The following is a 27,187-nucleotide window of genomic DNA, read 5'->3' as shown; positions in this document are numbered from 1 at the left end:
AAGTGTGGGGAATAACCCTACTGGGGGAAAACCTGACGGTTTAAAGAGTAGCAGGAGGACAAAAGGACACAATTTTTTTGTCATATGGCAGGATGTCAAATTAAGTGTACAGAATGTATAGCAGATGACCCGCACAATTTAGAATCCACATCTAGCATTCAGAAGTCTACTGTTGACTGAATGGAAATACAGATGAAAATCCCACATCTCGCCAGATATCCCTCTCTGTATACACCAATGTCTGAACTCAAAACATGGCATCTACTTCTTGCTAATAAATATATAAATGTGCTTCTAATTTGCTTCTAATTGAACCCTTCCCCCAACCAACCCTGACCATTCTTTTGTTTTACTGCGTATTTCATACCCTCCAACATTTCTCCAATGAAAGTAGGGACATCCTATTCCATAATAATAATTTTACTATATATACTCCACACATCTGACTAGGTTGCCCCAGCCACTCTGGGAGGCTTCCAATATATATATATCTATATATAATTTTTTTAAGAAAGCATTAAAAAAATTCTCTATACAGATGGCTTGAGGGTCAGATAACTCAATATCCTGCAACATTTCTCTGATGAAAATAGGGACATCCTACCATACCCTCCAACATTTGTCCAGTGAAAATAGGGAAGTCCTAAGGAAAAGCGGGACATTCTGAGGTCAAATCAGAAACTGGGACATCTTCTGTAAATTTGGGGACGCAGGTGGCGCTGTGGGTTAAAGCCTCAGCGTCTAGGGCTTGCCGATCGAAAGGTCGGCGGTTCGAATCCCTGCGGCGGGGTGCGCTCCCGCTGCTCGGTCCCAGCGCCTGCCAACCTAGCAGTTCGAAAGCAACTCCGGGTGCAAGTAGATAAATAGGGACCGCTTACCAGCGGGAAGGTAAACGGCATTTCTGTGTGCGGCTCTGGCTCGCCAGAGCAGCGATGTCATGCTGGCCACGTGACCCGGAAGTGTCTCCGGACAGCGCTGGCCCCTGGCCTCTTAAGTGAGATGGGCGCACAACCCCAGAGTCTGTCAAGACTGGCCCGTATGGGCAGGGGTACCTTTACCTTTACCTTTATATATCAGTCTGGTTGTTTTATTTTTATTATTTGTTATTATGAATTTTGTGCACTGATTATTTTTATTATGTATTTTCTGCTTCGTATACTGTAACCTCCCATGCAGTTTTGTGCTATGGCTATGACGTTCAGTAGAGGATCATAACTAACCTCTACTGGGTTGTTGGGAAGATGAAACAAAGCAAAGTGACCTTACCAGATGCAGTCTATTATGTAATGTGCAATCCAGAAAGCGGTTGTTCCATAATATGCACATGGGCAGCCAGACCACAGGAGCTTTCAGCCAGCATCTTCAGGCATTCCTCCCCCAGCTCCCTGGAGAGGTTGGCTAGCTCTACCGGGTGCATCAGCTCTGCAAGGACATCAGCTTTTCAAGTATGTCACCAGATGCCAAGGAAATAAACAACTATCTGACTTTTAGGAGACATCTGAAGGCAGCCCTGTTTAGGGAAGTTTTTAACGTTTTAGTTTTCTTGCGTTTTTAATACCCTGTTGGAAGCCACCCAGAGTGCCTGGGGAGGCCTGGCCAGATGGAAGGGGTATAAGTATTATTATTATTATTATTATTATTATTATTATTATTATTATTATTATTATTCTGCATAAGGGAAGAAATTTAGCAGTAACAGCCACCGAACCAAAGGGTCCTATACAAAGGAGAGAATCTTTTCAAAGATCTGAAAAGTCCAACAGTTTTTCTTTTAGCACAGACTCTTCACCATTCTGCCTGCAAACAGTGCTTGGCTGTGATTCAAATCTAAATCTCTCCCTCTCGCTCTGAGCATCACTTGCCATGTCAGAGTCCAAAAGCAGGGATATCCCTTTGAGGCTGAGCAGACTTGGGCGTGATCATGTTGCAGCCAGGTAAGCAGGTTGTCCAGTGCTTGCTTGCAGGGATAGACTCACATTTGGTAGCTAAGCAGCTCAAGAGACCCAAAGAGAAAGAAACTCTTTGGTGATGGGATAGTACAAAACATTTCCTTGTACAAAACATTTCCCAATGGAGGTTTAGACGGGTTCTTATTTTATCCAACATCTGTAGTCTTACAGATGGAGAGTTGGATCCAACTGTTTTGCGCTGAGCAAACCCACTGAAGTGAATGGACATAAGTTCATCATGTACATCAAATCCAATGGGTCTAAAACTGGAGACAATTTGGAGGCTCAAAGTAGCCTTGACGTGAGCTGCAGAATATTTAAGGTAAATGAGTACATAGTAGGGGTGAGGTCCAAATTCCGAAGGGGGCATGTTGGGAAACCTCCATTGAGGTTGCCGTCTAAATTGGGGAGGGTGGATGTCTGCTATCTGCATCCAGAGGAAAAACATTAAATGTGGAACCTTGGGAACAATACTTCTTGGAGCCAGCCATAACAACGTTACTGGAAGGCCTTTTGTAGGAGATTACAATTGCCCCTCCACTGGCAAAGATCTCATCAATAAAGATGCCTTTGCTACGTTCTATTGGGCAGAGACCTTGCTTGGCTTTGCAGTCTCTTCAATGTAGCCAAAGGTGGCATGACTGTGGCATGGGGATCAAGAATGGGGCCTTGGGGGACTCTCTGCTGTTGGCGGGAACAAAAGAGTCAAAACCAAGCAGGGGCCTCCTTGCTCCAGCCATTTTCGCCTGTGTCAGTACCCCATACCAGAACACCAAGAACCAAACTGGAAAACCACATTTACAAGGCTCCCCCAGAAGTTGCTATTTCCAGAAATTATGAATTATGCAGATCTGCCTTGACATGCAAACAGAATCAAATTCCTTCTGCATCCTTGCTCCCTAGTAGCCACTTGAAGGATAGTCTCCCTTGGAAAATCAAGCTGGACCAGAAAACCCCAGAAGCTGAAGGAAAAGGGACTCCATTTGTCCCTTTGTGATGTGCTACTCAGTTGAGGAATTCCTGGGCATGCAGGAAGTTGGCAGCTATCAGCAGCTGTGGAAAGTAATGGCACACAGGTTCCTTGTATTCATCCATCCTGAGGATGGTGTGCAACAGGTTGGTCAGGTGTTGCTGGAGAGAGAGAAGTGCAAGTCACTTTCCCTGCTTTTCTGCAGAATACAGAAACCCCTTGATATTACTCTGGGGAGAAGAAGCCAGAAAGCAGGGGATTCATCCTTACCACAGTGGTAGCAGCCTCTGCCAAGGAGCTCTGATGCAGCTGCTGAGCCTTCAGATGGAGTAGTTGTTGTTGGTCAGCCAAAACCTCCTGCCATATTCTCTTGCAGGCACAGCAACAGTCAGATCTCTTGGCTCAGGGATGGCACATTATTGCACAGAGGGGACCATTTGGTTCTCTGGGCAGTGGTGCGGGGCCAGAAAGGCGCTTTGCCTCTAAACCTGACCCCTCCACAGGTGGTCCGGCTCCATCAGGAACTCTACTGCTTGCTGCCATGCCACAGAGAGAGGAAATGGCTTCGTCTTCCCTGGTCTCCTGCACTCCAGAAGGATCCCTCAGTGATCTGGATCAGCCCCTCTGTGCTGCTGCATCTCTGCAGATGGCAAAAAGAGAGGGGAAACCTGCACCAATCTCACCCCTTGCTGCCTCGCCTAGAGGACAGAGGCCTGTCCCTGCCTTCTCGGCTTCTGCTCTGTTGCTCTTCCTGTTAAAGGACCTAATCCTGGCAATGGTACCATAGTGGGAGCCTTCCAAATCCTCTGTCTGTTGCCATAAGGCAGCAAATCAGCTGGGAATCCAGAGGGAGGAAGAGATTTGGAGACTGGCTGCTCACACTGTGAGGACCGGGTTCTCCAGCTGCCTGGCCTCCCCCCTCAGGGAGAGAGTTACTTTCTGAGCAAGCCCTGCAGATTCCCAACATCTCACTTAGGCCAGTAGAAGCTTGAGTGCCCCATACATGAAAGGAAATTGGAGGAGGTGTTCAACCACTTTCTCCAGGTGATGATAAGCTAAGATGGCCACTTCTCTGCTCTCCATTGTAGACCTTGGAGTGATCTTCTGGAAGACCTCCAGCAGCACCGCCACCTGTCAGAGATGAAGGAGAGGGTCACTCAGTACCCGGACGTGGGGCTGTCTCAGGAACCTTGGGCTGAGGTTCTTGTTCTGACATTTTGAGGCCCCTCCCAACAAACTTGTGTTATGGCCACCCAATGGCATGAGGTGGACTCCCCTACTTCAAGGCGGAGATTCTTCTCTCCTACCCTGGCTGCACCTTACCTCCACAGCTTTGCCGCTGAACTCTTGCAGCAAGTGGGAGATGTCCAAGGGCTCGAAAGTGCTCTCAGCAGCAAGGGCACTGGCCAGGAAGCATTTGGCCTCCAAGAGCTGCTCCACAGGAAGGAAGGTGACCTGAAACAAGAGATAAAGGTCAGAGATGTCCACAGGGAGAACTCGTTCGTTCGTTCATTCATTCAGAGCATTTGTACTCTTCTTTTCAGCCAAAAAGGCTCTCAGAGAGGCTTATATGAAATATGTTTTTCCCTTTCCCTTTCAAACAACAATAAAAAGTTAGTATCCATTATGTAGAAATATCAATTAACCCTTTCCCAGATTCACATAATATTTCTTTAATGCCAAACAGCATATAGAATGCTATTTAAAATAAGATTCAACCAACTACAATATAGATTACTAAATTTTCCTTTACAGCATTCATTCTTCCCTTCTAAAATATTTGCCCAAAAAGTTTCCTTTGACCTTTGATAGCTATTTGCCAGACTTGATGATACCATTATTCTACGTTCTAAAGCGAAGTCCCCTGGAAATGCCAACTTTCACTTACCTCCAGGAGTCTCTGAGATGCCATATTTTAATCCAAATAAGCAAGGGTCACTACAGCAAACCTCTGCCAACCTCTCCACGCTGGGGATGCCAGAACCTCAGTTCAAACAGTCACAGCCTCCGTTGCTTGGTGCCATGGAACGCACGGCCAGCATGCCAAGATTCCAGGAGAGTCCATGTGGCCTAGTGGTTAGAGTGCTGGGCCTGGACCTGGGAGAGCAGGGCTCAATTTCCTGCTCAGCCATGAGACACACTGGGTGATCTTGGGCTAGCCACTCCCTCTCAGCCTAACCGGCTCGGCACGGTTGTTGTCAGGAGAAGATGGGGAGAAGGAGAAATACGGACGTCACCTTGAGCTGTTTGGAATAAAAGGGATATACTGTAAATGTCATAAACAGATCCATAAAATACCAATTGTGAAACGCTTACCCATACCAGTCGCACAGTATTTCTTCAACAGGATTTTGTACAGTAGTACCTCAGGTTAAATACTTAACCTGAAACTGTTCATAACCTGAAGCACCACTTTAGTTAATGGGGCCTCCTGCTGCCGCTGTGCTACCGGAGCACGATTTCTGTTTTCAACCTGAAGCAAAGTTCTTAACCTGAAGCACTATTTCTGGGTTAGTGGAGTCTGTAACCTGAAGTGTATGCAACCCGAGGTACCACTGTACTTGATAGTTTCCTACACCAGACAGAGAAGATCACTTCCAACTTGCCTGCATTTGGGCTCAGCCGCAAGGTAGAATAGCCACAAGAAGAATAGTAAAAAAATAAGTGAGTAATAATAGAAAAGATGTAAAACTGAATAAAAAAATAAAATTAATGAGTGAAAAAAAGGGTTTGTGTATAGGATTAAAGAATATATTGGCAGTAATTTTGACTCACAGGCCATTTTAATTTCACTGGTTGTCAGATCCCCTGGGTAAGGGCTAAGGAGGTATTCCCTTCTATGGTTCAGGCCTCCTGCAAGGGTGCTTTTACAGTTCTTCACAGAAAAAGAAAGAAGAAAGAGAAGAAATGATTAAAAAAACAACCACCAGGATAAATATTATAATATGTATATATATATATATATATATATATATATATATATATATATATATATATATTTCATAGCTGGGGAGGGCCCATGCTGTGTATGTATTCCCCTGTGGTGGCCTCTGGTGTGCAGTTTCCCCCTGAGCCCCGGCCTACTCTTGTCAGGCCAGCTGCCAGAAAGTTAGGCCTGGGTTAGGTCTTGGCTACGCCAAGCAATTATTTGTGGCCTTCCTGGCCCTCCTGGTACTTTCCTATCTCCTTTTGGTGTCGGTGGAGGCAGCAGCAGTGGTAAGCCGGTGTTCGGCTGGTGGGGGACTACTTTTTTCTTTCTGCTTTGTTTCTGTTCAGCTCCAGGCCCCAGAGCTCCGCTGGGCTGTTGGTCAGGTGCTCTCAGTCCCAGCACAGCCAAGGTCACCGGGGGGGGGGGGGGGGAGGGCCTCTGGGCGACTTTCCTGGCTGACGCACCAGACGTCCCCGGCTCCCCTCCTGTGGCAGCGGTTTGGACAGCTTGGGGACCAGCCAGGCAGTGCAGTTGGTGTTGGCTGTCTTCAGGAGCTCCACACACCCGTGGTGCCTGCCATCTTGCCCTGCTAGAAGTCCTTCAGATATTTTCAGATATACTTGATAGTTTCCTACGCTAGACGGAGAAGATCACTTCCAACTTGACTGCATTTGGATTCAGCCGCAAGATTGAAAGCATCTGCTTTATATTAACGGCATCCTAGTATGGGAACAAGCCGGCTTGTTTCAACAAACGCTACCACCCTCCATACCATCCAACATTTCTCAGATGAAAACAGGGACATCCTATTATACATGGGTGTCTCCCCCCAGCCCACGCCCCCTATGTGTTTCATCAAACTGCTGGTGGAAAATGGGGGAAAGAGCAGGGCTAGCTGAGCTGCACCAGTGGGACTTACTTTTAAGTAAGGTTCAAAGCCTGGTTCAAAGCTTGAACTCCAAACTGCATTGTTCAAGCTGTAAGCTCCACCAAGTTCAAATGCAAGCGTGCTCACGTCTGAAATCTTGTCCCATTCAAGTCAGTGAGAGAACACAAAAGGATCTGCAACCCTTTTAAACAGTTAAAAGTAGGAATTTAAAAACCCACAGGCTTCCAAGAAATAACACTAAAAATGCTGGTTCTGACCTCCTTAATTTCTGCTTGTCACACATCAGTTAAAGGGATACTAACTCTGCCGGTGCATCAGGGTGGGGGTGGAGGGGGAGAGGTGCCAGTCTATACGCTCAAGGTTACCTTTGCACATGTATACACATCATGATGGCACACATACACACATGCTAGAAGGGGATTGACACAGGCAACACGCCTACAGCTCAGTTGCCATGCCTGATTCCTATCAACTGAACTCAGACGGAAAAAACACACACACACGCTTATGAGTCTGTTACAGCATCCTCATGCTCACAGCCTTGGGTTAGCACTTTCAAAGATTAACACATTTATTTGCAACCTCAAAAGGGGTTAATCAAAAAGCTCAAGACACTTATTCGCAACACCAGCCCAACAGAGATTATGCAATGGCCAGTCTTTTAAAGACCCACAAAATTTAGAATCATAGAATCGGAGAGTTTGAAGGGTCCCTGGGGGTCATCTAGTCCAACCCCCTGAAATGCACCAAGAGCTGCAGTTCTGCAGCAAGCAGGGAAACTAGAAACCAAATCCCCACTCAGCCATAGTGGTCACTAAGAGATCTTGGGCAATTCACTCACTCTCAGATGAACCTCCTTCACAGGCTTGTTGGAATAATAACAGGGCAGGAGGAAGCTATAGATGGCCCCCTGGGTTCCTTGGAGTTCAAGGAGGAGCATAGAAAGTTGCAGTGTTCTGCAGTGTTTGAGGCAAACATGAAAGCAGCACAAAAAGGAGACCAATACGGTGCCATGGATCAAACGTGGGACTTTCTGCATGTAAAGCAGGTGTTCTGCCATCAAGCTTTGCTCTTTCTTCAAATACACGGAGCCTGTGCAGTTTTCCATTTTGGTTGGAAGAGACCCAGAGTGTCATCTTGTCCAACCCCCTGCAATGCAAGCCTCAATGTATTCAATATGTGTTTCTTAAATACAGTGGTACCTTGGTTTAAAAACAGTCCTGTTTAGGAATGATTCAGTTTACGAACTCTGCAAAACCGGAAGTAGTGTCCCAGTTTGTGAACTTTATCTCGGTCTAAGAACGGAATCTGAATGGTGGAAGGGTACCAGTGGCGGGAGGCCTCTTTAGGGAAAGCATGCCTCGGTTTAAGAACGGTTTCGGTTTAAGAACGGACTACCGCAACGGATTAAGTTTGTAAACTGAGGTACCACTGTATGCATATTTTAACTGCTGATTTTATTAATGTTTTGATTCTTTTAGGACTATTTGTTTTCAACTTCTGGCTTCTTTTTGGTTATTTAAATGTATATATTTTATTTTATGCAGATAAGGGTTGCTATTTACAAAATTAATTCAGCACAACTAACTAAATAAAAGGTAAATGTAAACAGTATTACAGTTCTGCCAAACATTAGCTTTCTTAGAATTTGTAATCCACAGTTAAGACTTTTAAAAAGTGCTGATCTGTACAAAGAAAGAAAACCACCTCCCTCCCCACCCCAAGTCTAACATATGATGTTAACACTCTCTCTCTCTCTCTCTCTCTCTCTCTCTCTCTTTCATGAGTTAGCATCCCATTCATGAGTTAGTTAGATGTCCAACTATTGCTTGCTCATAACTGTCAGCTTAGCCAAAAAATACTGAAATAGTAAGCAGTTCCTAGCATTATTTAAACCAGCCTGGTGATTACAAATGCATTTACCTAGAAGGCAAACTTCCTCCTAAGTAATCTTTCAGTTTTCCAGAGAAATGCAAAAATGTGCTCTATTCTTAGAGGAAGCAGTAGAATGTTTATTGTTTTTAATTATCTCCTTATCCCCTTACTCATCCTCATTTGGCTGCGCAACAGGACAAGAAGGTGGAGGAAGGAGAGTTGGTTGTTGGGCTTTAGGCTATGGCATAGTGGGGGGGGGGCTAACTTCTTGTGGCCCTCCAGATCTTGTTGGACTCAAACTCCCATCAGCCACAGGCAGCATAGCCAATGGTCAGCAGTGATGGAAGACGGGAGTCCGGCAATATGTGAAGGATCACAGTTTAGCTGATCCTGGCCTAGATATGAGCAATTCTATCTAAGGAAGGTTAGTCCATGTTCTGCTTCTGCTGCCCAGCTTAAGCATGGCTTAACAACAATGATAAAAGGGCTAAAGAAGCCTGCACTGAATGCTGGGAGCTTCTCACTTGGCAGCAGATGTATATTTTCTACTTAGAGTATATCTCACATTTACTTATTGCTTATGCTCTATTGTTTCATTGGACTTTGCATAGACTGCAACTTTAAAAAGGTAAAGGTAAAGGACCCCTGACAGCTAAGTTCAGTCACGAACGACTCTGGGATTGCAGCCCTCATCTCACTTTACTGGCCGAGGGAGCTAATGTTTGTCCGCAGACAGTTTTTCCGGGTCATGTGGCCAGCATGACTAAGCCGCTTCTGGTGAAACCAGAGCAGCGCACAGAAATGCCGTTTACCTTCCCGCCGGAGCGGTACCTATTTATCTACTTGCACTTTGACGTGCTTTCAAACTGCTAGGCTAAATACAAAATAGATGCTAAAGGAGAAACCACACAGATACCAGAACAAACTTTGTTTCTGAAACTTCAGAGTGAAGTGCTGGATAGGTCACACTTGTAAGAAAACGAAGATGACCCACTTTAGATGCGAGAACTATTCTAACAAATAAGATTAAACAGGTACCTTAGTGCATTACATTTACATATCATTGGGTGCTAGCACAGCAGAGCAGAAAGAGTGAATGAAAGTCAGCCTTATTCTCAAAGCATTCCTTCAGGATTCTCTTTAACACAGGAAGTGTAGAGATTTGTATTCCAGAGGATGACAAGGAAAGGCTGAAAGATAACTTCAGCATAGTGGTAGATTTAAAATTGATTAGAGTTAAATGGGAAAGAAAAGGAGGGGAGGGGTGGTGAAACATATTCCTTTATACAGTGTGCATGTGGGTTTTTTTGTCAGCGTCAACTGGGTAGGTTCTCTTTCTATTCACTTATTACATTTCCTTGGTAGTGAGGGGAACTGGTGGGGGGCATTTCCTCATTTTGAAAGACAGGGATTGGTTTTCTTTGGAGTGTGGCCCGTAATGTGTGTATAAAATTATTAGAACAATGTCACAATCTATTTTTTCGGCGCACACTAAGATATATGGCGTAAATTTTATTTTTTATAGACACGCAGTAATACGTACAGGATTTATATAAACAGAGAGAAAGATAAAATATACTAAATGCGCAACTAAATTATTAGTTAAAAACATGAAGGAAGAAGAAAGAACCGAATTAGAACAAAACATTGAGATTGAAGTCCATAAAAAGGTCAAATATTTAGGGATTTGGTTAACATCAAGAAATATAAACCTATTTAAAAATAACTATGAAAAAATTTGGCTTGAGGTAAAAAGAAATTTAGAAATATGGAGCAGAATGAATCTCAATGTTAGGAAAAATATCGGCGATTAAAATGAATGTGTTGCCAAAAATGCTATTTCTTTTTCAATCAATACCAGTCATCCTGAAAGATGAATGCTTTAAAAAATGGCAGAAAGAGATTTCAAGATTTATCTGGGGGACCAAAAGGCCAAGGATATAACATAAAATACTTACAGATGTAAAAGATACGAGGCGGGTTTGCCCTCCCAGACCTTAAATTGTATTATGAATTGGTTTGTTTGGTATGGATCAGGGACTGGATGAGATTGGACAAGCAAGAGGCAATAGAACTAGAAGGACATAACAACAGATTTGGCTGGCACGCATACTTATGGTACGGGAAAGGGAAGGTTCATAGAAGTTTTTACAACCATATAATCAGGAAATCACTAATGAGAGTATGGGAGAGATACAAAGACTTATTGGAACAAAAGACCCCTGTGGTGGCTTTCACCACATGAAGCATTACTGCTCAAACCACTTGGAAAGAAAGGAAAATGGCTCACATATGCTGATTTATTAAAGGAACATGATGGAAAATGGAAATTAAGAGATTATGATGAGATCAAAGACCACTTTCAGAGTTGGTTGCATTATCGACAACTATATGAAACACATAAAGAAGACAGCAAGAAAGCATTTAGTTATACTAGATCTAGGTTTCAAACGGAAGTGATTGAAGTGAAACTACTGTTAGAATGGGAGACGAAAGATGAAGATACTATTAGAATGGGAGACGAAAGATGAAGAGGTAAAATCAGTTATGATTAAATGGGCACAAGATGTAGGTCACAACATTATGATGGAAGATTGGGTTAAATTATGGAAAACTGACTTAAAATTTACAGATTGTTTTCTATTGAAGGAGAATTACATGAAGATGATGTACAGATGGTACACAACACCAGTGCAGTTAGGGAAAATGTACAAAACTAGTTCAAATATATGTTGGAACTGTAAGGAAAAGGAGGGGACATTTTATCATATGTGGTGGGATTGTAAGGTAATTAAAAAAAATTGGGAAATGATATACAACGAATTGAAGAAAATGTTCCATTTAACGTTTGTTAAAAAAACCCCCGAGGCATTTTTGTTGGGGATTGTAGGGAAAGACCTGCCAAAAAAGTTGAAAAACATCTTCATGTATGCGACAACGGCCGCGAGAGTTCTGGTAGCACAAGGATGGAAGACTGAAGAAACCCCAACTAAAGAATCATGGCAAGAAAAATTGATGGACTATGCAGAACTGGCAAAACTGACATATAAGCTATGGGACAAGGATAACTGTGACTTTAAGGATGAATGAGAACCCTTTACAAAGTATCTGAAGACGCAACAAAGCGAACTGGACTCCTTGGCAGGTTTTGAATAAACATTCACAAACTTTTTATTGATAATAATCAGCTAAATAGTTTGAGGATCTATACAACTTTGTAACATGCAGAAAATAGCATTCTCAGAGAAACCAAAGACTGGAACTGAGGGAAGTCGGAGGGTGGGGTGGGGGTGGGGGTTTGGGGTGGGGGGGAGGGAGGGAGGAAAAATGGGGGGAAAACAAGGATATGTTTTTGGATAATATGTCTTGTTATAATTTTGAATTAAAAAAATAGATCCTTGGGAAACAACCAAATAATAATAATAATAATAAAATATATACTAAACGCGCACTAATGGATACCCCACCTCGCAAATAATCTCTCTCTCTTTATATATATATATATATATATATATATATATATATATATATATATATATGGGACGTGCCCTTTAAAAGGCGGAGGAGGGAAGTTCTCGCGTGCTCAGTCGTGCCCATTCGCCGGACGGGAGAGAGAATTCCCGCGAGTGCGACGTGCGTCTTCGGACGCCGCCGCCGGACACGTGACGCGGCGCCGCGGCTGCGCTCGGTCGCGCCGGGCGGCCCTCGGGCGCGTAGAAATGACGCGGCGCCGCGGCTCGCGCGCTGATTGGCGGGCCGCGGCTTCATATTGGTGGGGGAGGGGGGAGGAGTTGGTGGCGGCGGCAGAAGAAGAGAGCGGCAGCATCAGCGGCGGCGCCGGCGGTGCGCGCTGCCCCGCCCCCCGCTCCCCATCCTCCTGCCCGAGGCGTGCGCGAGGCGGTGGCGCGTGGCATCGGGGTCTCCCTCCGGCCTGCGCCTCTTCCTCCCCTCCTCCTCCTCCTCCCTCTTTCCCCTTTCCCCCCTCCTCTCCGCTCCCTGCCAGGCCAAGGCCATGACCGACTTCAAGCTGGGCATCGTGCGGCTCGGCCGGGTGGCCGGCAAGGTACGCGTGGGGCCCCGTTGGGCGGGGCGGGGTGGGAGAAGTAGGATTTGCGCGTCTGTATGCGGTGTGAGTGTGTTTCCGTGCCCGCGCGTGTTCTGTGTTGGGAGACCCGCGCCCCTTCCTCTATCACATCACCGCCCCCTCGCGCGTCTGACCTGCTCCGTTACGTCACATAGGACCCCTCTGTGACGTCACTGGGTTCATTGGGGTTCCATGAGCCCATTATTATTATTATTAAAGATAGAAGGATGCGGGAGGCTGGTTTTAGTTTAGAGGTCCCTTTTCTCTTTTTTTACTCTCTCTTTGCATCTCTCCCTGTAGAGGGTTAATGAGCTGTTCTGTAGAGCACTTCCCTCTGGTGGACCTCAAATGGGGAGATTTCTTTCTTTTTATATCCTTTGTATTCAGGCTACAAAGGGGCCCATAGCTCACTGGCAGAGCACATGGAGGTGGCATCTGCATTTTCAAAGGGTTACATAGCAAGTGTTCTGAGAGGTTTCTTTCTTCTTTGGAGCGTGCCTACTGGTTAAACTAGGTGATACTGACAGATTTATAGTCTGACCTGATCCTAAGTAGCTTCCTATTTTCTTGTGCTGATTTGATACATATTTATTGATACATATTTGTTGTAATTTTCTTTTGTTGTGCTTTTCTGTTTTTGTCTTTTGGAATAAGCATGGACCACAAAGGATGTGTACCAATACTTGGTGCAATGTCTTGCTTTACAGGTTGTTTGGGTTAAGTTTTGTATGTTAATCTGTTATAGCAAAAACTGAAACACAAAACTGCCCTTTAAAGGCTAACTGATTTGTGTGGTATAATCTATATTGGGCCAGAGCTGCCCATCTCAGTTGCAGATTTTGGTCTCTGAGCAAGAACTTGCATTTTACAGTTCTTTCTTCCTCTCCTATCCTACTTCCAAAGGCAAGAGAAAGGCAATACACCCCTTTCTGGCATTTGGACTTCCCAGAAGGCTTGTGGACACAATGGTAGGTAGAGATCCCAGAATGCTCAAGGCTAACCCTGGAGCAGCCTTACCCTGGTTTAGACAAGTGTGTGAAGTTTGCCCGGTCAGATGAATGGCTTATTTAAGGTGTTAAACCTCTCTTTTCAGTGTAAGATGTGCCCTGGAATAGCTTAAATTGTTGTTTTGCTGAAATGAATGAAGAGTGCCTTGCTAGGTATTGGAAAAGTTTCCGCAATATAAAGTATTTAATTACCCTTCCTTTTTTATTCTAGACAAAGTACACGCTGATTGACGAGCAAGACATTCCACTTGTGGAGAGTTACTCTTTTGAGGTAAGAACCATGTTATCTACCTTATTTCCACATTCCAAGTGTTGAACTCAAACTCCTATCAGGTCCAGTCAGCATATCCAATGGCTGAAGAGCATTGGGAGGACCACATGTCAGCTAATATTCCTCTTGATCAGGGATGGGGAACCTGTGGCTCTCCATATGAACCCTGACCTGACATGGCCAGTAATTAGGGTAGATCAAAAACAGGCAGGTTGACTGTCTAATGAACCTGCTTTAATCTAACTCATGAAAGCTGGTGGTCTCATATAATGACTATCTGAATAAGTTGGCAGAGAGAGAAGAGGAGGCATTTTCCCTTGAAACAGCATGTGGATCATAAAAGGACTCAACCCGATCCAGACATCTGGGTTTGGGTAAGGACTTGTATGAAAAGTACCAAGTTCTCCAAAGACTCAAACTGTTCTCTGAAGTAGGATAACCAGGCAAGTTGTCCTTCACTTGCAGAATCAGGAGTTGCTTTACTTTAGAATGAATTTTCTTTTATATAGGCTTCATGTATTTTTAGATTGGATTTTGCGGAGCTTAATAGAAAATGTATTGCTCTTGGAAAAGGGGCCAATTTGAAATACACTGACAATACACTTTCACCCATTCATTTACCTGATATCAACAGGTTCTGCACAAGCTTTTGAGGTGTCTGGGGAAAAATTAGAGACTCAACATGGTTTATATATATCCTCAGGCTCGCTGAACAAGAAGGCTCTGATCTTATATAGAGTGTCTGTTAACTCACCACAGAGTGACTCAAGCACAGAAACTGGGTTCCTGGGGCAGAGCATGCATCTCATCTGACATTTCTCATGTCCATTATTGACCCACTTTCTCTCGTCTGATATAGACCTGACTGATTTTGAACTTTAGAGGCTCTACTCAGAGTACCTCTGCCTTCAGATGTTTGTTGACTGGGAACAGAGTCCCTTGTCTGGTAGCACCCTTTTTCTGAAACATTTTCCCTAGTCATAATTTGCATAGCACCATCATTTAATATCTTTTATGTGACAAGAGAAAACTTTTATTAACCCAAGTGTTTAATATTTTGCCATTTATTTGTTTTTTAACATTTCTGTTACTTGGGTTGCAGTTTTCTGTTTTAATGACGGTTACGTTTCTGTCCATTAATAGTTGTACTTACATTTCACTGTGTTTTGTATTTGAAGCTGCTATGATGATTAGATGAGCATACAAATATTTTAAACGAAATGTATGAATAGATGTGTTCTCTGTTTTTGGCCAGGCTCGAATGGAGGTCGACGCAGATGGAAATGGTGCTAGAATATTTGCCTTTGCGTTTGACAAAAACCGAGGAAGAGGCTTTGGACGCCTGCTGCATGAGTTACTGTGGTAGGTATCATTATGCAGGGGATAACATAGCTGCAGGTTTTCAGACTGCTGAGGCATGTGTATGCATAGTCTTTGGAGATGGGCACTATAATGGCAACTCTCACGTGTCAGGGTAAGCCATAAGCCGTAGTTTGCTGTGCATGAGCAGATAGCGTCTGTCTTACCTCTCCCCATTCATGGTGGGAAGAAAGAAACCACAATCCCTGGCTTAGCATTGTGTCCAAACCAGGGGTTGTGGTTTGCTTTTCTCCCGACAACCCACAGTGTGTAGCCAATGTTTGTTTTTACAATACGATACGATATCTTTATTGTCATTGTCCCATGCAGAACAATGAAATTGAAAAACTACATTAAAACTACATAAAACATTCAAAAACACCTAAAAACTCTGAAACCCCATTTTAAAATACACTATACGATAGAGACCCCTTATGCTGCGTTTAGAACCAGAATTGCATTTGCGTAGAAACTGTTTCTCAGGCGGCTAGTCCTGGCCTTTATAACCCTATACCTTCTTCCAGAAGGCAGAAGCTGAAAGAGATCATTTCCAGGGTGCGTACTATCCTGCGCTATCTCTGCCGCTTTCTTATGGCACCTGGCAGCATAGATTTGATCTAAGGTGGGAAGAGTGCACCCAGTTATTCTCTCTGCAGTCTTTACAACCCTGGATAGCATTGTTTTTTCCCTGGCCGTGCAGCTCCCAAACCACACACACAGACCATAAGTTAATACGCTCTCCACAGTGCAATGGTAGCTTTCTGATTGTGATTTGTTCGTGATCTGATTGTAATTTTAGCTTTCTGATTGTGATATGTTGGAGGTGAAACAAACCATAGTCCCTACTTTGGACACATCTTCTAAGCCCAAGGGATCATGGTTTGTTTTCTTCTAGTAGGAGCAGAGGTGAGACAAATACATTCACAGTAAACTGTTGCTAAGTTATACTGTGATGTACAAACTGAGCCACCATGTAAAAGGAAAGTGGGCTGTGTTGTGTGTTAAAGTATCTTTCCCCCTCCCTTTTTCTCTCTATAATTTGAACATACAAAACTGCCATGTATTTAGATGTAGGTTGATCCATCTAGCTCTGTGCTGTCTATGCTGACTGACAGCAGCAGCAGCAGCTTTCCTGGGTTTCAGGCAGGGGACATTCCTGGTCCTACTTGGAAATCCTGGAGATTGAACATGGGACCTTCTGCATGCAAAATGCTCCAACCCATCCAAGTGCCACAGGGCTACCCACAACTTGAAGCCAGGGTTCCAATATCCAGAGACTCTACTGCTGAGCTATGATCTTTTCCCTTTAACAGCTTGGGTGACTTAAAAGAAAAAAGAATTTGCCTGCTACCTAGAAGATGCCAGGTGTATTTCTAAGGCATTTCCCCTGATCACCACCCAATTTACAGTGGTACCTTGGGTTATAGACGCTTCAGGTTACAGACTCCGCTAACCCAGAAATAGTACCTTGGGTTAAGAACTTTGCTTCAGGATGAGAACAGAAATCATGCAGCAGCGGCACAGCGGCAGCAGGAGGCCCCATTAGCTAAAGTGGTGCTTCAGGTTAAGAACAGTTTCAGGTTAAGAATGGACCTCTGGAACGAATTAAGTTCTTAACCCAAGGTACCACTGTATCTCTAATTGCAGGGATGCCTGCAGAAGGTCATCAGCAGAAGATCTTAAGAACTGGACAGGGGGGTGGGTGTCCTTTATGCCTTGGGTCCTAAGCCGTGTAAGGTTTTAAATTTTCAGACCCAGCACCTTGAAGTCAAAGTAAGCTTGTTAAGCTCTTTTGAGATGTGTTGTCTCCAATGACCTGGTTAGAACCCTGGTAGCAGCTCTTTGAGCGTGTTGGAGTTTCCATACTGCCTTCCAAGGGCAGCCCATGATGTATTATAGAAGTCCAAGCAACTAGAAGCATCTGAATGCTTCCTTTCAGGAATTGCAGGTGGCTCGTCTTCTCTTTCAGGGAGAGGCATAGGGGGGGCATCGCCCCTGGCTTTCAAGTCGTGCATCTGAATGCAGTGACAGTGGACAATCGTCTAGACAACCTGCGATTGGTTCCATGGGGATGGAGACCCAAAGCCGAAGAAATCTCTAGTAAACAAAGGTAAATTCTCAATAACAGTGTCACAGGCAAGAGGGACAAAAGGGGCTGGAAGTCAAACAACCCCAGAACATGTTTTTTTTTTTTTGCATAGCCCCTTGATGATTTTTTATGTGTGTTTCTTTGCATCTGAAGAAACTGTGGTGCTAAGTTCTCTCTGACCTGGCCATAGAGGGGAGGATATGTCTCCCACCCTAGGTTATTTATTCCACTCACACAGCAACAATTCTCAAGAGTTTCCTTGAATGAGGAATCAGTTGTTAAACTACTCTGGTAATTGTATGTCTGCTAGCAAGAACAGGGGCCTTATAACAACTTTCAGCACCCTTAACAAGCTAAAGTTTCCATAATTCTTTAGGGGAAGACATAACTGTTTAAGAGTACTTTAAAGGTATGTTGTGATTGTGGCTACTGTCAACTCTCTGCTTTGAGAGGGTTGGAGTTTTAACATGTTGCTATGGTGCAGCACAAGCTTGCTGCAGAAATATTTAATTTGCTGTTTTTTCTTGAAGGGAACAAAGCTTATACTGGCTGGCGATCCAGCAGCTTCCCACAGACCCCATAGAGGAACAGTTTCCGGTGCTGAATGTGACACGCTATTATAACGCTAATGGGGATGTTGTGGAAGAAGAGGAGAGTTCGTGCACATACTATGAATGTCACTACCCTCCCTGCACAGTGATTGAGAAACAGGTGCGTTCAAAACCAGAAGCAAGTCATGGATAAGACCGTCCTTGTTCTAGGCTGGCTGCTGCAAGTTCACCCTCTTCAGTGTGGTTGCTTCTTTTTAAAAAAACAAAAAGTCCTTAGGCACAGCTAGTGTGTTCTTTGTACCCCCTGCAAGGAATTTCACTGCACCGTTTTTAGCCTAAATAGTTATCCTGGCCAGCGGCTTCCAAGCTTCAGACACGTCTCTCTCTCAATGGTGTTCTGTGAAGTACAACTGACTTTGTGCTACCATTCTATTTGGATAACTCTTCACCCTACCTCTCGGTGTGGAAAAGTCAGTGTTGCCCATAGGCCAAACCCCCCTTTTCCTAGCCCACTTTTTCTTAGGACAGGGTCATGGGGAAACAAGATCAGAATGAACAGCTCTGGTTTTAAACCTCACTGAAGTAACTTTGTTGTATAGAAGGATGGATAGAAGTCACCCGAAAAGATAACCTGTACAAAAGGGAATCTGTTCCTCTGATGACAGTTTTGGATGCTTTTGTGGAGGAAAATATGTAAATAGGTCTGTGAATATAGAAGGGTCTCCAACTCAGCAGGAGAGCATCGGTTTTGAGTCCTAGGTTCAGTCTCTTGCTAGAGCTGTGAAAGATCCCTGCTCAAAACTTTGGAGCACTGCTGTGCAACATAGGCGGTACACTGAACTGGGCCATACTAGTCTGATTTGGTGTCAGGTAGTGTTATATGTTCCAAAGCCATAGTTATAAACCCAGGGGTGGGGAACTGCAGCTCGAAGCTCCCTCAGCCCCAGCCAGCATGGCCAGTGCAGGAGGTGGGGGTGGCAGGTGGCACAGCTCCCTATCCTTGTTGTAGACCATGAGGGAAAGAAATTGAGAGTACAGTCCTGTACATGTTTACTCATTCCCATTGAATTCAGAATGTCTAAGATTGGGTGGGGGAGGAGAAAAAGATGATACTCATAATGAGACCTTCAGGTTCATAAACAAGAGAAATGCACCAGTGGGGGCTAGATAATATTTTATCCACAATGAAAACCAAGGCAGCATTTTGTAGGGTTCCCAGGCTGTTCTACCCAGATCCTGACCAGGCCTGCTTTAGTTCCTACAAAGATTGCCCTGGGACTGGCCACCTTAGGACCCTTTTGGTTGGCTTGATTTTGTGGGGGATGGTTTTCTTTCTCTAGGGGCCCTGAAAAGGGATACTGATTTTTGTCCCGTACTCCTCTCTCCAGTTACGTGAATTTAACATCTGTGGGCGGTGCCAGGTCGCACGGTACTGCGGCTCGCAGTGCCAGCAGAAAGACTGGCCGGCCCACAAGAAGCACTGTCGGGAGAAGAAGCGAGTCTTCCAGCAAGAGCTTGGACCAGAACGATGACCAGCTGGCTGAGGCCTTAGCCCCACAGGGCACCTTCCCAGAAGGTTAAGGAGGAGGTGCCCACTTTGCACGGACTGCTCACTTGAAGCCAGAGGCACTGACAAAAAGGAGAGAGAGAGAGGAGAAATTTTTTTTTTATATATTTGAAAAGACAAACCAATCCCTGTGATGCTTGAGGAAAGGGACTGACTCTTCCCTTCCAGTGTTAAAAAAAGAAAACGTCTGAAGCAAAAAAAAAAAAGACTACTGGGGAAGCTCTCCTGCTTGGAAGCTTTCTGTTATTTATATGTTAATATGTTTGTAAAGTTGTGTACAGAGGTTTTTTTTTGTTTTTGTTTTTTTGTTAGAAGTTCTCTTGCATAGGACTCATTTACTGTAATGTTCAAGTGAGAACACATTGTTGGTTGAAATAACTGTCCAGTAGCAAAAAGAGAAACAAAAAAAAGTTTTTCCTCCCCCTGTGGCTAGGAGAAGGCCTGGGGAGCTAGCTCAGAACATCAGCAGTTAAATCTGAACAACTCTGCATGGAAAGTTGTGTTTTCAAGTAAAGGATTGGAATGGATTGGCTGCCTTTTTTGCTCATTTAAAAACTTGAGCAGCTGTGAATGATTGTCCACCACCACCATCAACAGCATGTTGCTGGTCTGTTCCCCGCCCCTCCCCATGAGTGACACTTTCCTCTGAAGATTGCAAAAGCCGCTGAGCTGCTTAGCTGCTTCCCATCACTTTTCTTCCCCATCTGTCAGTAGAGGCAACCATGCCCCCCCCCCACCATCCTGGTTGTCATAGTTCCTAATGATATTTCCACCACTCCATAAGGAACCATGGACAGTAAGGTAAAGGTGCAAGCACGCTTCCATAAGCAGAGGTTTGGGATTGGTGACTGATGACCCCATTTCTCATTGAAAGGTGTATAGTCGTGGGAAAGTCTATATTGGCATGTCACTGTTGAATTTAGGCCGGTACAGCATTGATAGTCCTCCCCTGCCCTTTTGTCCTGCTGTAATCTTTTAAGATGAACAAGGAATAGTTTCTTATTGCAACATCTGTGTGCCAAACCATGACTCTCTGCCATACTCTTGCGGACCTACTTGGTGGCTGCCCCTCCACATCTCTCCTCTGTCCCCCCCACCCCGAGTTTAGGGATAGGGAATCTGCCCTTCCAGGTGTAGTTGGACTTATCAGATTCAATCAGCATGGTTGGGGATGATGGGAGTTGTAGCTCAACAACGTTTGGAAGGCAACAGATTCCTCATTCCTGCCTCTGGTGACCTAAACCTTTAAAAAGTATTGTTAATACTTTTTTTAAAAGGCAAACTTGCTTTGAGTAGTTTAAGTAGGTAGAATAATAAGCTGTGTATTCTCTGAGACAGGCCAGTGGTCCAGTGGAGAGATGCCACTACATTTCCCAAAGCAAGGTATTTTAAAGTTGCAAAAACTAAGTGACCCTGCACGTATCTATGTGTGGAACTCCATGAGACACTTGACTTAAAACCAGGTGTCTGTGTGACAGGTTCTATTTATGCCCATACCAATATATGGCTCAGAATTGGGGATGGGTGGAAGAATATAATTGTTTACCACCATCAGCAGTAAGTGGAAACAGACCTGATATTTGACCCTTGGTGTGTGCAAACATAGAAGACCCCGTCCATGTAAATCATGGGGGGAGCATGGTTCCTGTTGAGACTACCTCCACCCAGCCACAATGAGCCCATGTGTTGCTGTCTGCTATTTGGATCCAAGGCAGGTAAGTCCAGGTACGCCAGTTTCTAAGTCCAGAGTAGGAACCTATCCTTTTCATCTATCTATAGTGTAGGGATCAGTAACTGAAAGGCCTGTCAACCAATTCAGTCTCCATGAACAGTACCTTGTGTCCCTCCTAGCAGCAACCTGGATGTTAGCCAACTAGGAGGGTTTTTGGCATTTCACTGTGGGCTGGGGTGGTGGTGACATAGACGTGTGACCCACCAATAAAAGTACAGTGGTACCTTGAGTTAAGAACTTAATTCGTTCTGAAGGTCCATTCTTAACCTGAAACTGTTATTAACCTGAGGTACCACTTTAGCTAATGGGGCCTTGCGCCACCACCGCACGATTTCTGTTTTCATCCTGAAGCAAAGTTCTTAACCTGAGGCACTATTTCTGGGTTAGTGGAGACTGTAGCCTGAAGCGTATGTGACCCGAGGTACCACTGTAGTTGCTGGCCAGGCCTGTACTGCAACCTTAGCAGTGGTTTATAGGCAGCTTTCCATGATGATGCATCTTCTAGCCGTTTTGGACTAGAGTTTAAATCAACTGAGCCCTGCCAGCTGGGCCTGATGGGTGTTGTAGTCCAAAGTAGCTGGAGGGCACGAGATTAAGAGCATAGGAAGAGACTGCTGGATCAGGTCAGTGACCCATCTACTCCAGCATCCTGTTCTCACAGTGGCCAACCAGATACAAAGGACTCAAATACAAAAACACTCTACCCACCTTTGGTTTGCACCAGCTGATATTCAGAAGCCTTCCTGCCTTTGACAGCAGGCAGAGCATAGAGGCATTGTGGCTAGTAGCCATTAATAGCCGCCTCTGTGAATTTGTCTCTAATCACATTAAATTGGTGGCCATCACTGCCTTCTGCGGAATCAATGTTGTGGAATGCTAGTTTAGGCACTCCTGACAGTGGCCAATATTTCTCTGCCCTGAAGCACCCCCAATTTGAGCCTGTTTTTCAAGACTTGTCAAAGGAACTCATTGCTTCTTGGGTATACTTGAATCTGGCCACTTATTTCTGTGTTTTGCCTGTAGCTATACTGAACAAGGGAAATGTGTCGCTTTTCTCTCCCACCCTTTACCAAAGGGATACTTGAGTGGCTAACAGAAGAGCAGGATAAGCAGAGAAAAGAATAGCTGCAGCTATCAAAACTCAAAATACGTACAAGAGAGTTCTGAAGTCAATCCTTTTTATTTTCAGTGCATCCTCCCATACAACTGCATTTAGTATATAAACATCATTGTTTGTTCCATCTCATTTTAAAATTGTTCCACATAGGCTTTGTGCCTTCCTCGCAGGTGCCTTCATATCTACACTTCCAAGCAGCAGTAGTTTGCTCCACCTCATATGTACATAAGCCAATCTTTATTGATTGCCCAACTTATGGTTGTTCGTTGAATTTTGTATTAAAGAGACTGAAAGGAGGCCTGTGTTAAGGGTGTGGCATTTCTGCATTTGTGAACTGGTGTATTTAATGCAACCTTTGCCAACCTGGGAGTTGTAGTCCAAAATGTACTAAGAGGGCACCAGGTTTGCAAAGGCTGATTGGTCTTTACCTGTGCTCCTTGTATAACATGTGCATCACCTTCTTTCTGCCCCATGCCTATTGTGGGTCGGTAGGGAATGGGTTTCTCCTTTTGCATGTGTATTTTAAAGCACCTACAACCACCACCGCTACAAATCTGCTAAGCACTCACACTTGCCTTGTTTAGTTTGGACAGTTCTGCTACCTGAATTCTTCCCATCCAAAAAATGTCCCCGTGGGACTGCTTCCTCACACTAGATTTAGGAGGTTTTTTTGCATGCATGTTCTAGTTAAGTGTGAAAGCAGCTCCACCCTGTAACATTTTGTTTTTTATGGCTTTGGTTCATAGGATTGCTCTCCCCATGCCCCTACAGCTCTAAATTTTTAGGATTTGCGGCCAGTGTGGTAGAGTGGTTGGGCTAGGACCTGAGAGACCAGGGTTGAAATCCCCACAGTGGATGTCACAGTCACTGCCTCTCAGCTAATCTACCTCACAGGGTGGTTGTGTGGGGATTAAAGGAAGAAAAGGAAAGCCATGTAATGCCACCCTTCGCTCCTTGGAGAAAAGGTGGGATATAAATGCAATACAATTATAGAAGCCACAATTAAGCCACTGTGAGCAATTCAGGTGAACACAGCAAGTACCATGTGGAAATAAATATGTGCATTTGCTCATGCAAAGCAGGCATTGTCCTGATCCACTTTTGATCTGATTTGCATCACATACAACAATGTGAATATTTACCTATTCACCATATTTACACAGTGCCAGTGTGGTTAGAGTGTCAGACTAAACCCGGACCAGGGTTCAAATCCCCACTCAGTCATAAAGCTCACACAGGGGTCACAGTCACTGCCTCTCAGCCTAATTTATCTCACAGGGTTGCTGCGTGGGGATAAATTGTCTGCGACATTATTTGAAATTAATGGGGAGTGGAAGGCTCCTAAAACATTTCGCAGATGGGCTGAAGAAGCCGAGACACCGAAACTGTCCAAAATAAACAAGACCCATTGAAACAGGTGGGACATGTGGCTCTAAAACATCAGCACATTGATTTCCACAAAAATGGAAAAATGAAAACCCGCCCCCTGCACTATAACTTAAGGAAAACCATCTTAATGATAAAACTTACAGTATGAGAGAAACACGATAGATAATAATAAAACAAATTTATTGAGAGGTTGCCTTTGTTTTTTACATTTTTTGAATGCTAATCCTCTAATCTAGTCACCATACTTTAGAGTTCAGGTTATGTTTGTTTATTTTTTTGCTTTGCTGTCCTTTTCTCCTACATAATGTCATTTATTTCCCTCCTTTTCCACATCGGCCACCCGGGGATCGTCAAAATGAAGGCGTTGGCTTGGTGTTACGTCTGGTGGCCTAACATGGACAATGCTATCACTTTGTGGGTTGCCTCCTGTCAAGCATGTCAAGAGTTGAGACCTGCACCGCCGGCAACTAAGGGCAACACCTGGGATCTCCCAAGGCACCCTGGTTGAGGGTGCACATCGATCTTGCCGGCCCCTTTCCTGGCCGGACTTTTATGGTAGTGGTGGACGCTTATTCCAAATGGCTGGAGGTGGCCCTGATGCCCTCCACCCCTACCGAAGCCATCATCCGGGTGCTGCGGGGCCTGTTTGCAACTCATGGGTATCCTGATGTCCTCATGGGCATCCACCATGCCCTAATGGCAGCATTTCACCCGGCCAGCAACGGGCAGCCAGAGAGAATGTTGTGCTCAGCAAAAGAAGCACTGGTGCGCCTAGAACAGAGGGACTGGCACGAGGGGGTCACTGAAAACTTGCTCGTGCAGCACATCACCCCTCATGTAGCCACAGGGCGGAGCCCAGCTGAACTGCTAATGGGCTTCCGGTCTCCACTTGACCAGCTGCACCTGGACTTTGGTATGGCTGAGCCCCCAGGCTGTACTAACATGCCACGGTCCTTTATTCCGGGGAATCAGGTTTTGCCTGGAACTTTGTGGGGTACATTCCTTGGGTGCCGGCCACAGTAGTGGGAGTCAGGGGGCCCCGTTCGTACCAGGTGGCACTCCAGAATGGACACCTGTAGCGCCGGCACATAGACCAGCTAAGGCACAGGGTTGGGGATTTGGACATTACCGCTGTACCCCCAACTGTGGCCCCAGCTCTGGAGCAGTTGCTAATGGAAGGCAAGGCTCCACATCTTCCTCACAAACTGAGGTCATGGAGCCGAGCTGAGCCGTTTTGGTGGGTCTGCCTGGCTCTCCAGAGATTCGGACCACCGCTGTGCCTGACCGTCCACCGAGTCCGCTCGTGGCAGTTCCTTCGACAGCAGTGGAGCCAGGGAACTCGGGCTCAACGCCACGTTTGGTTGCACCACAGTCGCAGACAGAAATGGGCGGCCACCTGGACTCTGGTACTGGCCCTCGGCAGTCTGGCAGGGTTTCCAAGCGCCCAGCTTATTTAAAAGACTATGTTCACTGGACAAACTGCACATGTAAAGCTGTATGGTGAATAGGGTCAATTAATATGCTTATGTGCCTTACTGAAACCAATAAGGGTATTGCTGTATGTAATGAAACCACTATGATTGTAACTAATGCCTTATCTCGGTGGGGAGGGGTGTTATGTGTTGAAGTTCTCACCCTGGCCACCAGGGGTATTGTGTATATAGTTTTCACTCAGGTCCACATCAGTTAATTTAGGCGAGAAACCCTGGGTGGTGGTTGTTACAGTGTTGACAGCTGGCTGCCTATAAAAGCAGGCCAGCTGAGCTGTTCAGTTCAGTTCAGTTCCAGCTTACTTATAAAGAACTACTTGGAGAAATCTCTGTGTTGTCTGCCATGTTCACCCACTACTTAATATAACTTGCTTTAGTTTTTCTTGACGAAAGATGTATAACAGTCTTGGCTACAAAGTATAATAAAATATTAATAAAATTATACACACATACACACAACAATATATAAACACATTGGAACACTGATTTCCACCATGCAGAAAAAGTCTGTGGAGGGGGGAAGTTCTAGTGGGGTGACTCTCAGGCCCCATTTGAGCTTCCCAACATGGAGCCCTTTTATTGCTTCTATCCTTTTTATTTAAAAAAAAATTTAATTGATTTTAAAAATAAAAATCTAACAATTAAAGATGCAGCTCACTCATAAAGTTCAAGAATCTGTAGTAGAAAAATATCAGACCCTCCAAATGTCCCTATTTTCCAGGGACAGTCCCAAATTTACAGAAGATGTCCCAGTTTCTGATTTGACCTCGGAATGTCCCGCTTTTCCTTAGGACTTCCCTATTTTCACTGGACAAATGTTGGAGGGTATGGTAGGATGTCCCTATTTTCATCAGAGAAATGTTGCAGGATATTGAGTTATCTGACCCTCAAGCCATCTGTATAGAGAATTTTTTTAATGCTTTTTTTAAAAAATATATATATATATATATATATATATTGGAAGCCTCCCAGAGTGGCTGGGGCAACCTAGTCAGATGTGTGGAGTATATATAGTAAAATTATTATTATGGAATAGGATGTCCCTACTTTCATTGGAGAAATGTTGGAGGGTATGAAATACGCAGTAAAACAAAAGAATGGTCAGGGTTGGTTGGGGGAAGGGTTCAATTAGAAGCAAATTAGAAGCACATTTATATATTTATTAGCAAGAAGTAGATGCCATGTTTTGAGTTCAGACATTGGTGTATACAGAGAGGGATATCTGGCGAGATGTTGGATTTTCATCTGTATTTCCATTCAGTCAACAGTAGACTTCTGAATGCTAGATGTGGATTCTAAATTGTGCGGGTCATCTGCTATACATTCTGTACACTTAATTTGACATCCTGCCATATGACAAAAAAATTGTGTCCTTTTGTCCTCCTGCTACTCTTTAAACCGTCAGGTTTTCCCCCAGTAGGGTTATTCCCCACACTTCACTGTGCCATGTTTGAGGGTTGTCTCAATAAAACGGCCGCTCTCTGACCAAACTGGCTGGCAGTGCTCCAGGTGCCACATCATACCCATTTCCCACATTTGCTTAGTACTTGATCGCTTCGGGCGGGCAGCGCCATCACTTGGGGAACTCCCTGCCTTTTGAGATCAGGCAACTTTCGCTCTTCGCGTTTCTTCAGCGCCTCTCCCTGTTGAGGCAATACCTCCCCCAGTCGCTTAAAAAGTCGGCGCGAGTTTTTAACGTGTTGCACTGTTGCCTGCGTTAACTAGGATTTTTTTCTCGATTCTCTGCCGTTTCACCTTTTTGCAAACCGCTTTGAGGGATTATTTCTGTGGGGGGGAAATGACAACACAATCAGGTGGTGCATTCAATTTTATTAAACAAACAAACAACAAAACAAAACAAAACAAAACGAATAAAAAACAATTGTTTTAAATGTTGAAACCCGCCCTAGAGACCTTAG

The 27,187-nt window shown here is 44.6% G+C and overlaps 2 protein-coding genes across 3 annotated transcripts; one reads left to right on the top strand and one right to left on the bottom strand.

Annotated features, from left to right (window-relative positions):
• Positions 1 to 1,082: 1,082 nt before the first annotated feature.
• On the bottom strand, positions 1,083 to 5,847 carry LOC307207594 (uncharacterized protein). Of its 2 annotated transcripts, XR_013834754.1 has the most exons (5): positions 5,695 to 5,847; positions 4,808 to 5,162; positions 4,243 to 4,374; positions 3,190 to 4,050; positions 1,083 to 3,080 (listed from the first exon to the last, which is right to left on the bottom strand). XR_013834754.1 is itself a non-coding variant. In XM_079961551.1 (4 exons), exons 2-4 carry the CDS (start codon positions 4,829 to 4,831, stop codon positions 3,892 to 3,894), a joined length of 315 nt encoding a protein of 104 aa, XP_079817677.1. In that variant the 5' UTR covers positions 4,832 to 5,162; positions 5,695 to 5,847; the 3' UTR covers positions 1,083 to 3,891. The 2 variants fall into 2 exon arrangements, 1 of the variants encoding a protein (XP_079817677.1); XM_079961551.1 differs by having other exon boundaries at positions 1,083 to 4,050.
• Positions 5,848 to 12,398: 6,551 nt separating this feature from the next.
• On the top strand, positions 12,399 to 20,067 carry ZMYND19 (zinc finger MYND-type containing 19). The gene is made up of 6 exons (XM_079962292.1): positions 12,399 to 12,675; positions 13,915 to 13,974; positions 15,230 to 15,336; positions 17,303 to 17,443; positions 17,953 to 18,133; positions 19,362 to 20,067. The coding sequence occupies exons 1-6, from the start codon at positions 12,625 to 12,627 to the stop codon at positions 19,503 to 19,505; spliced, it is 684 nt and encodes a 227-aa protein (XP_079818418.1). The 5' UTR covers positions 12,399 to 12,624; the 3' UTR covers positions 19,506 to 20,067.
• The last annotated feature ends 7,120 nt before the right edge of the window (positions 20,068 to 27,187 follow it).

The sequence above is a fragment of the Podarcis cretensis genome, assembly GCF_951804945.1.
Source record: "Podarcis cretensis genome assembly, chromosome: Z".
NCBI lineage: Eukaryota > Metazoa > Chordata > Lepidosauria > Squamata > Lacertidae > Podarcis > Podarcis cretensis.
The sequence above is the reverse complement of the archived record's forward strand: the minus strand, read 5'-3'. Positions and strand labels throughout refer to the sequence as shown.

Excerpts from the sequence above, each read along its gene's own strand:
- LOC307207594 (XM_079961551.1), bottom strand. The coding sequence starts at position 4,831 with ATGGCATCTCAGAGACTCCTGGAG. Across the intron at positions 4,375-4,807 it reads CATCTCAGAGACTCCTGGAG|GTCACCTTCCTTCCTGTGGA; the intron begins GTAAGTGAAAGT and ends CTCTTGTTTCAG. Across the intron at positions 4,051-4,242 it reads TCAGCGGCAAAGCTGTGGAG|GTGGCGGTGCTGCTGGAGGT; the intron begins GTAAGGTGCAGC and ends CATCTCTGACAG.
- ZMYND19 (XM_079962292.1), top strand. The coding sequence starts at position 12,625 with ATGACCGACTTCAAGCTGGGCATCGTGCGGCTCGGCCGGGTGGCCGGC. Across the intron at positions 15,337-17,302 it reads CTGCTGCATGAGTTACTGTG|GGAGAGGCATAGGGGGGGCA; the intron begins GTAGGTATCATT and ends CTTCTCTTTCAG. Across the intron at positions 18,134-19,361 it reads GCACAGTGATTGAGAAACAG|TTACGTGAATTTAACATCTG; the intron begins GTGCGTTCAAAA and ends TCCTCTCTCCAG.